At 42.1% G+C, this 10,800-nt stretch overlaps 1 protein-coding gene across 1 annotated transcript; it reads left to right on the forward strand.

The window, feature by feature from the left end:
- The first annotated feature begins 6,679 nt into the window (after nucleotides 1-6,679).
- LOC140556624 (serine/threonine-protein kinase pim-1-like) lies at nucleotides 6,680-10,560 on the forward strand. Its single transcript, XM_072680704.1, has 6 exons — nucleotides 6,680-6,704; nucleotides 8,304-8,398; nucleotides 8,492-8,542; nucleotides 8,666-9,041; nucleotides 9,225-9,377; nucleotides 10,493-10,560. The coding sequence occupies exons 1-6, from the start codon at nucleotides 6,680-6,682 to the stop codon at nucleotides 10,558-10,560; spliced, it is 768 nt and encodes a 255-aa protein (XP_072536805.1).
- Nucleotides 10,561-10,800: the final 240 nt, after the last annotated feature.

Below are 10,800 nucleotides of genomic sequence, written 5' to 3' on the forward strand. Positions count from 1 at the left end.
ACTGTGTCTGTCTGCAACTGTGTGTGGCGCTGTTTGCATGTCCATGTGCAACTTTGTGGCTGGCTGGCTTTCTTTCCATGTGTGATTCTGTGGCTGGACTGGCTGTCCGTGTGCAACTCTAGCTGGCTCACTGGCTGCTTACCGTTCTGCATCTCTGTCTGTCTCCATCTAAAACTCTGCAATTCATCCTGCTAAGGCTCTGGCAGCAACTCTGGCAGCAACTCTTTCATCCATATGAAACACTGTATCCATGTAAAACTGTCTGACTATCTGCATCTCTGGCTGGTTGTATCCATCTGCAACTGTGTGGCAATTCAGTGGCTAATTTTCTTTCAATGTGCAGTTCTGGTTGGCTGGCTGGCTGTTTTTCCGACTATGCATCTGCAACACTGTTTGACTGTATGTATGTCCCTCTGCAATTCTAGCTGTCCATGTACACCTGCCCGTTCATCTGCAATTCATTCTGTTTAGACTGGCTGCAACTCTGACTGGCTGTCAGTCCATATGCAAACACTGTCTGGATGTCTATGTAAAACTGTCTTCTCCGTCTGCAACTGTCTGTCTATAAATCTGTTGCTCTGTATTTGTTTTTCAGTCCATCTGCAACTTGTTCTGTTTTATCTGTCTCACTCCATCTATGGCTGTCTGCATGTCCATGTGCAACGCTCGCTGCCTGGCTATTCATGTGTATCTCTGGTTGGCTGCCTGTTCTCTAGCTGTCTCTCCATTTAAAACTCTGGTTGCCTTTTCATTTACAACTGTGTGGCTGTCTGCTTGGCCATTTGTGTGCAATTCAGTGTCTGTCTGTCTGTCTGTCTGTCAATGTGCAACTCTGGCAGTCTTTCTGACTATGCATTTGCAACCATGTTTGACTGTATGTCCCTCTGTCAATCAACAACACTCTGGTATGTCTGTCCATCTACACCTCTCTCTGGCTGTCTAAATCTGCAGTTCATTCTGTTTAGATTCTGGCAGCTACTCTGACTGGCTGTCAGACTGACTCCCTATCCATCTGCAAATGTATGATAATCCCTCTGCAACTTTGTTTGGCTGGCTGTCAGGTACAATGATGGCTTTCTTTCTGACTATGCGTCTGCATCTCTGTGGTTGTGTGCTGCTCTGACTGTGCAATTCCATGTGCAACTCTGTGGCTGGCTGGCTTTCGGTCCTTCTGCATCTCTGGCTGTCTGTCAATCTATACCTCTCTGGTTATAAATCTGCAATTCATTCTGTTTAGACTCTGGTTGCAACTCTGACTGTATTGTAAGTTGAATGCAGCAGCTTGACTTCTCACTACAGCTTGAAATTGTGACCACATCTGTCTATTCTCTCATCCCTGCACTGGATTCAAGTTAATATCTACTTTGATTATAAAATACTTCTTCTGACTTGAGTCTCTCGATTGTTTGTCCCCACAGCATCTTGGAGAACTTTTTAAACCTTACAACCAGTAACGTACATTTCTTTTGCAGGATTCTGGACTACTATCAGTTTCCCACTTCAGAAGAAGCAAATCTGGGGGAAGAGCCTCCAACTCTGGAATAAACGTCCTGTTGCTGTTCTGGGCACACTTTTAGTATTCTAATCATGCTGCTGTAGTCTGTTTTCATACTAACACTGTTCTGTCCTGATCTGATTACAGGTTCTGATTATTATTGTCTTTCTAATCTACGTTTACAGGTCGTACACCAGTCTACTCCTACTCCTAAATCCCTTTCTTAATTTTCTTCCTTCTCCTCATACGCTGAGCTGCTCGCTGCTGACGTGAGTTTATTCGTGGTTGGGTGCTGGTGCCTACCCTCTGGGTCAGCCTTGTCCCACTGTAAACCCCCCCTGTTTTGCTGCGCTCCTCCCACTGATATGTTGTCCTGCTCTGCGTCTTTATATTGAGTCATTCTTACCTCACTGCATAGCTGTGCACATGACTGTTTACCTGCACACACTTTCACATTGCACTCACATTTTCATCATTTTTGGCTTGATGTCACATTTGCAGCAGCTCTTAAAATGCACTACTGTTTCTTTGTTGATTTTTATTCTTGTTCTGTCGTGTTGTGCTGTCTTGGTTCCTCTCAGGGTTTTTTTCTTCAACTTGTGTACATATGAGATTTTACATTATTATTATTATTTATTTTATTTTTTTTAATTACCACAAATGTCTAAAACCCTGCTTTTACTTTGTCATTGTGTAGAACTCCGTCTATTGTAGAGTAAGTCTGTAACAATCAATAATCAGTGTGTTCTGTACAGTTCTTATACTTCAAATGACCTGAGTGACACTTTTATTGTTACAATTTTAAGATGCATGTGATCAGATGATCTGACCATCTGAAGAGTCAATGGCAATGGCTGGCAAACAGTCATCCTGACTCCATCCTACGTTGACAACACAGCCTAAGGTGAGCCTAGCGCCGCCTTGGCTGCCTGCGATGACGCTGACACACCACACTTAAACTTTTAGCTCTGAAGGCCAAAGACTGTGACAGGAGAATTCCTGACTCAGCACCCTGTGAACAACCGCATTGGACTGATTGTATTGCTCGCTTCCCACCACCTGCAAGATCTGACCCAGGACGCTTTGTTTCAGTTGTGGTGGAACAGAAATGGATTTGTAGGTTGGGAATGCACCCAGAACAGGATTGAACTCTGGACTATTTAGAACACTTTCTGAGTAAAATGGCCCAGAACATTGTGTACCCTTGACCTCCTTTCAGGCCCCCAGGAATCTGGTTCCTATCCTTTTTACACACAAGGACAATGCACCACCTAATGTTTAGTTAGTCAATCATACCGATGTCTCTTGTGAGTTTCTGTGTTCAAAACAAAGTGTTTCATCCAAACTGGCTGAGCTGTTCTCACGTTCGAGACTCTTACCAACGCTACTGAAATGACAGCATGTGGTTGTCCTATGTAGCTTTTACAGCCACAGTGCTTCAGGACTGGAATAAGGGGTGAGGACACCAGTCTTACGGGATGATAGAAATCCATATTTGGTAAATGGAAAATGTTTATGGACTCTGAGCTGATCATATGGATTGCAGTGCTTGTGCTCGGTGGCTGCTGTATTATCCTGTTCATTCGAGGCCTTTTTCTCTGAGTGGTAGATATGTCTGTTTCTTTGCAAATGTATTTTGGCCACAATTCTGTCTCTACTGTTATGACCTTGATCAATTCTACCTGTGTCATTTGTACAGTAAGTCCTTTTTAGGAGTTTAGGAAAGGACATTTTTATTGTATCCAATCCTTTGAGTATGTTTATGTAGTCAGGACCTTCCCTGTGAACCAAGGCCTTGTTTTATCTAAGATGTGTTTTAAATTGGCTTGAAACCTTTACTTTTTTTTTTTTTCCCCAGCTTGCCGTGATCTGACTTCCACCCTACCTATTGGATCTCCTAACCCCTTCCCCCCCCCCCTCCTTTCTGTTCTCTCTCTCTGTCTCTCTCTCTACCATGTATTGAGATGCACGTTTTCATCTTTTATGGCTTGACGGCGCATTTCCATATTCTTTTAATTCAGTATGAATTTATTGTTTTTATTCCTGGGTTTTATTTTAGATATTTATACCCAGATCTCTGTAAAGCTGCTTTGTGATGACATTCATTGTGAAAAGTGTTTTATAAATAAACAAATTGTCCTGTTATCAATTTAGTTTTTTGCCCATGTTTTAATATCACTCCCTTTTCCTATTATATATTACTTGTTGACACTTTGAACATATAACCGAGTGATGACGCCAACTGCTTGTACGTTCCTGCTTTAGAGAAACTAGGGCTGTCAAAGCTTGTATATCATATATACTCTTCTATATTCTGAAAGCAATGTGTGCAGTCTTTAATCCTTTATATTCCACTAATAATAAAAATCATAATACATGTAATATTTGCTGTTACTTTACTTTAAATCATTCTTTGTGTGTTATTATAGTAGTCTAGTGGTTATACAGTGCCCTCCATAATTATTGGCACCCTTGGTTAAGATGTGTTCTTTAGCTTCTAATAAATTTAGTTTTTTTTCTAAATAATATAGGACCACGATGGAAAAAAGAGTAAAATCTAACCTTTAACTCAAGTGAATTTTAAAGGGGGAAAAAAAATACCTGACTAAGAAATGATTATTCATAAAATCATCTGTTCCACAATTATTGGCACCCCTAACATTTCTTAGGAAAAAAATTTAATTAAAGTATTTCTGTAAATTCTACAGTAGTTTACGAAGTTGATCAGAGTATGTAGGGACATTTAATTAGTAATTCACAACTTCCTGTTTCTCATCCCATGGGGTCACTTCCTAATCAATGCTGAACGAGTCTGTGTGTGTCTGTTGTGAGTGTTGGACCCTCATCTGTTTAGAAGCATACTGTCCTAATTGCTGCTGCTCTAACATTGCATTTAAACCACTCCCATTTGTTCAAAGGTGAAATTTCCAGTCGTCTGGAACTACATTAAAGTCTTCTCCTATAACAACCTGATCTGTCCAGTATTTTACCTTCCATTACTTTATCTTCCTACAAAGATCAGCTTAAAATAGCCTAAACCTCAGCTGAACCTAAAACTGACACTAAGCCTAACTTTAAATCAATCCTAAATCTCAACTGAACCTAAAACTGATGTCAAGCCTAACTTTAAATCAAACCTAAACTTCAGTTGAACCTAAGCCTGACATCAAGCCTAACTGTAAATCAAGCCTACACCTCAGCTGAACCTAGATCTGATGTCAAGCCTAACTTTGAATCAAGCCTAACTTTAGCTAACCCTAAAACTGACACTAAACCTAACTTTAAATCAAGCCTAAACCTCAGATGAACCTAAAACTGATGTCAAGCCTAACTTTAAATCAAGTCTAAACCTGAGCTGAACCTAAAACTGATACTAAGCCATGGTGGATTTTTTAAATAAGCAGAAATCACAATTAATGTTCCAAAGTAATATATTTATTGAAAAGCTTTCGGCCGGGGAGAAGCTCCTGGCAAATACTCAGAGACCTCTGAAGGTTGACCAAGTTACAAAAGGTTATATATCTCTCCAAAGGGGTGTTGTCACTTTCCATTGGTTCACAGAAGAAAAAGAAGTTATTGAAGCGCATTGGTTACACCTAATTGTGATATGAATAAACAAAAGGCGTTAACATACGTGCATAATTAATGAAGAGGAAGGAAGCTCAAATATGTTTTTTAGAAGCCCCTCACACCTGGTGATACCCAAACGAGTTGGTATGCAACTTTGAGGTCACTTGAACAATAACTCACTGTGGCCAGCATAGAGAAAACAGATAAGGTCTACACTTGGGATCGGAGGAGTAGCTAGTTTGTTCCACTCCGGCTGAAGGGGAGTAACTGATTTGTGGTCTCCTTCATATGGAGCAGTAAAAGTCCACCCGAAAGTTTTGATTAAGTGAGATCGTCCCTCCCTCACCCTCCCTCACCGTCTACATCACACTGATGATAACTATTAATTGTCTCGCTCTTAAGTCACACTCCAAATCATTTCTCAGATTATTCTTTACAAATTGATGATGCTCAATGACCTCAGGCTAAGGCAACCATAAGCTGGAACTTTTGGGGTCTGGCTTCGAATTCCATCCGCTTGAAGCCCCCCAGAACTCCAGCCCAAATTTCTTGAGTTCTCCCTCCTTGCCTCAGCTAGTGTGGTCCGCACTCGCAAACCATGATTAATAGTCCCCATCAGTGTGATGTAGGCGGTCATATGACCGGAGAGTGTTTTTAATAAGGATAAATCAGTGTGTTTCCTGTCGAGCTGCTAGTGAAGTACAACCAGCTTTTTGCTACAGTCTGCAGTGATGAGTGCCAGTAAGACTCGCCAGTAATGAACCTCAGTGATGGACTGAGTCAAGTGCTGTGAGGAAACTGGCAGATGCAGTACAAGCATGAAGCCCTCCGTCCTACCCGATCCTGCAGCGAGCTGGGGGGACCTCGAAGAATGACAGAGACAGCTCTGTACTCAAATGATTTCCTGTTTATTGGTCAGAAAGGCAGAGTGTATATACATAGAAAAAAGGAGAGGCACATATAGTCATTACTTAATCATGTGATCGAATAATAGAGACAATATGTTCTGAGCCCCAAGGAGGGTCATGACATCTTGGGTCGACGAGTCTAAACAACAGATAAATTGGAGACATGTTCATCCACTAAGACTGTCACTAAAAGTTATAGTCAAATCATATGAAACACAAGCTACGGCCTACGTGTCATACAAGCCTAAATCCCATGTCTATCCCATAATCATGGGTATGCACTGACACTGATTCTAACAGTAATTTTATGAGACTGATTACTTAATGAGCTTTATGCTGCCCGCACCTACACAAGACATTATTGTTAATCTGCTCCAGATTTTTGTTGGCAGTCCTATTTTGTTGGCAGTATTTCTCCACAGGGACTAGACAAGCTGTGTGTGTGCATTTGCACATCTGTGTCAGCAATGGGTGCATCTCTCTCTCTTTCTCTCTCTCTCTCACACACACACACACACACACACACACTTCTATACATACATATAGAGTATACATGGCCCATGTCTAGATTTCAGTACATCACTGTGGCAACAAGCTCATTATGATGTCACAATAAATGAGGGAACTGATGCAGAACTGCAAAACTGTACAACTTGAAAGTTGGTCATTTCTGTTGAGTTCAATGAACGAAAACACTCAGAAAACGATGGAGCAGCGCTCTAAACATACAGGTCAGTCCATACACTTCTGCTGAAGTTTTACTTATTAGAGCTGCTTTTGTTTTAAGGCCACTTTTGAATCTAATATGAGACTTTAGTGACGGGACAAAAATGCTCTTTACTTAGCAACATTGTTTATGGACACTAGTGCAGTTTCAGCACATTTAAACAGCACTTTACCATAAAAAAATAGTATATGAATGTTATGTACCTGTCTAGTATTACCATTAGCAGAAATATACGCAGCTCACAGTCTATGAAATTCCATTAAAAATACAAATCATCCTGTACACAGATGGTGGTGGAAGAAAAAGGAAAAGGACAGAGGTGGAATTCAGCCGCAGTGTTCAAGTCAAGTCAAGTGGGTTTTATTGTCATTTCAACTACATACAGAGTACACAGTGAAACGAAACAACGTTCCTCCAGGACCATGGTGCAACATAGACAGTGCATACAAGACTCAAGTGCAACACAAACAAACAAGTGCGGACAGACAACACAACACAGTACAGACCAGAGAATAATAAATAATGACGGTAGTGTGCAAATTGTGCAATGTGCAATAAATAGAGTCCAGTGAGGTAGTAAAGTTATTAGTGCAAATGCTTGTGCAAAAAATGCTTCCCATGTTATCTGGGGTAAATGGTTGGAAAGAGAGAGAGAGAGGGAGAGTGTACATGTACCAGAAAGATATCAGTTCAGAAGTTGAGTTGTGTTGAGGAATCTGATGGCTTGGGGGAAGAAGCTGTTGCAGAGTCTGGTCGTGTTGGACCGGATGCTGCGGTACCTTCTTCCTGATGGCAGGAGGGAGAACAGTCTGTGTGAAGGGTGGGTGGAGTCATCCACAATGCTGGTTGCTTTGCGGATGCAGCGGGTGGTGTAAATGTCCATGACGGAGGGGAGAGAGACTCCGATGATCTTCTCAGCTGTCCTCACAATGCGTTGGAGGGACTTGCGGTCAGAGGCTGTGCAGGTCCCAAACCAGGCAGTGATGCAGCTGCTTAGGATGCTCTCTATGGTTCCCCTATAGAAGAGGGTGAGGATGGGTGGAGGGAGACGGGCCTTTCTCAGCTTCCGGAGGAAGTAGAGACGCTGTTGGGCTTTCTTGGCTGTAGAGCTGGTGTTCAGGGACCAGGTGAGGTTCTCCGCTAGGTGGACACCAAGGAACTTGGTGCTCTTAACGATCTCCACAGAGGAGCCGTTGATGTTAAGCGGAGAGTGGTCCGGTCTTGATTTCCTGAAGTCAACAACCATTTCCTTGGTCTTCTCTACATTCCAGTGAAGGTTGTTGACTGCACACCAGTCTGTCAGTGTTCTGGTAGGAACGAGTCCAGTCCCTGATACTGAAGCCTCTACCAGGAAAAAGAGGAAAGGGACCGTAAACCGTCCCAAGGATACAACTCATGGACAGACGAAGGCCACCAAGCCAGGTCAGTTCATTGGCCAGACCTGAAGAAGGTCCTGTGTATATAAGTTTAATTATCTTTAATTATCCAAATTTACATGATGTAAATTCCACTGCCCCCTGCACTGCAGGTGATGTTAATAGATAAACTCATGATAAATGATCTAAAGAGAGCTAATACTCACGTTCACCACTATTTTCCACAGATACCTTTGATGATTTATATATTTTTGGAAAGAAACTGGGCGAAGGAGGCTTTGGAACAGTCTTCGCAGGAACACGTCTCTCCAATCTCCTACAGGTTGTTACCTCAGTCTCTCCAGAACTTCATTATCTCGTCTATTGTCTTTTCAGTCCCCATAATCCTAATACCTGGTATTATCCTTGTGTGCAGGTGGCCATTAAATTTGTCACAAAACAGGAAGGTGATCTATACGTCCAAAGTGTAAGTGTACCTAGAACCCAGTTTTACCTTCAAAACCTGTCCATAAAGCATACTAGTAGTAACACAGAACTGGATTTCACATGATCAGTTCTCATTATCTGATCTCACAATGTTTTCCTGCAGCCTGATGATTCCAAGTCTGTGCCTGCTGAAGTGGCTCTCATGCAGACGATGAGTGAGCCACCCATTAGCAATATTATAAAGCTCATCGACTGGTTTGATGAGCCTGAGCGCTATATTCTAATCCTTGAGCGTCCTCATCCCTGCATGGACTTGGATGCCTTCATTGACAACTTCGGAGGTTCAATCACTGAAGACATGGCCAGAAACTTAATGGTCCAGGCAGTTGGGGCGGCAAAAAAATGCCACAAGCGAGGTGTCCTGCACCGGGACATCAAAACAGAGAACTTCCTTATCAACACGGACACCTCGGAGCTAAAGCTCATTGATTTTAGCTGTGGTGACTGGGTCAGGAAGGCTGGACATACTGATTACGCAGGTACATTTGAGTTTAGGGCACTGAAATCATTACAAAATTCACACATTGCTTACAAAATGAGGATCCTCAGAGGAGCCTGATGTCCCATAGCCACTTAAGCTGTTAAATGAAGATCTGTGCTCAGCTCTCCTTATTTCTCTTCCTCTGTTATGTTCTCAGGCACCTTGGAATACTGGCCTCCAGAATTCCTCCTAAAGCGGAGGTACCACGCCAGGCCTGCAACAGTGTGGTCGTTAGGAGTCCTTCTGTTCAGGATGGTGTGTGGATTCCTGCCCTTTAGAAACGGCCTGGATATCCTCGAGGGGCTTCTGTGCTTTGAGGACGGCCTATCCAGTGGTAAGATAAATGGGAGCATCTTGGTAAACAAGAAGAAAACAGACACATATCTAAGTGGAAGAGACAGAAATCAGAAACTAGATCTGTAGTTGGGAGAATATGCAGAACTAAAGCTGAAGGATTGCAGTACATACCAGGTGTCCCCAAATGTAGAAGTTCAGATCTGTGTATTTAGCATGGTAGTCTTTTTGAAATGTAGAGATCATTAAAAGAAAAGAAAAGCTAAACGTCATGCTGAAGCATCTTTCTCTCATCCAATCCCATCACTCTACACAGAATGCTGCAATCTGATTAGCTGGTGCCTGCAGTACAAACCATCCAGGAGGCCTACTTTTCAGCAGATCTTGCAGCACAGTTGGTTCCAATGCAACGACTCAGCTTAGGATCAGGTTAGCCAGGGAGAAAAGGAAGAGAAGAAGCAGTACAAGCTAAAATATGTCTTTTGGTGATAGAGAGGAGCTGATAGTGTGATATTAGTACATGCTCCTAACTTTCTAGAAATATCAATTAACATGAAATAATCTCAGCATTGCAAATCTTAAGGAGTGCATCTGTATCTAATGCATATTGTTTGGTTTGTGTTTCAGGCAGTGGAAAGAAAATTCTGTGGTGGCCTGTTGAGACAGATCACAATATATAATAAATATAATAAACTCGATGTCGGCCCACTGTACAAGACGACACTGTAATTTTCTTCATGATAATAGAACCCAAAATAATCACTGTTAGACAAACACCATGCATGAATGTCAGCGTCTTTCAAGAGCAATCATTTTTCAGCCAGAGTCAGTTTTATCTTTTTGGGAGTATCGAACTCCATGGTTATTACGGCTATCTTTTTAGACCGCAGCACAAACATAGACCCTTTAAATCCGTCGGCCTACAGGGTCTGTTGAATGAATGGGTGGAGACTTTTGACGGTGCATACTCTGATTTGCTCGATTGTTTGTATCTTGGTCACCTGATTGGTCACAGAACAGTGTCTCACGTTAAGCTACTAAGAATAAGAGGAAGGTAGAAGAGACCATTGAGAAGGGATGGAGAAACGGTTTTGTGAGGCAGGCAGCAGTTCTTACCCTCTTGTCTGTGTCTGACTTCTCTTCCTCACTCCAAAGTCCATACCGCTCTCATACAGGGTTTGATAGCCAGCTTCAGTCATGTGACTCTCATCTCGCACTCGTAGAAGCAGCATCCCCCTTGTCAGTACCCTGATGTTCCCGTCTTGATTTTGTAAATTTCCATCAGCATCATGAAACCGCAAGAATATTGTAAACAGCAACAAGAAAATAAACGGTTTAATCCAATAAACCTCCCCGGGCCTGAAGTTGCTCATTTCTGAGTTTGGAGTCTTAATAATGGCACGTATAACAATTACAGTTTTATATCTGTTTGGTTTAAGAGTAATTTACAAAGTAATTCCAAC

This window comes from Salminus brasiliensis, chromosome 5 (genome assembly GCF_030463535.1).
Source record: "Salminus brasiliensis chromosome 5, fSalBra1.hap2, whole genome shotgun sequence".
NCBI lineage: Eukaryota > Metazoa > Chordata > Actinopteri > Characiformes > Bryconidae > Salminus > Salminus brasiliensis.

Excerpts from the sequence above, each read along its gene's own strand:
- LOC140556624 (XM_072680704.1), top strand. The coding sequence starts at position 6,680 with ATGGAGCAGCGCTCTAAACATACAG. Across the intron at positions 6,705-8,303 it reads GCAGCGCTCTAAACATACAG|ATACCTTTGATGATTTATAT; the intron begins GTCAGTCCATAC and ends TATTTTCCACAG. Across the intron at positions 8,399-8,491 it reads GTCTCTCCAATCTCCTACAG|GTGGCCATTAAATTTGTCAC; the intron begins GTTGTTACCTCA and ends CCTTGTGTGCAG.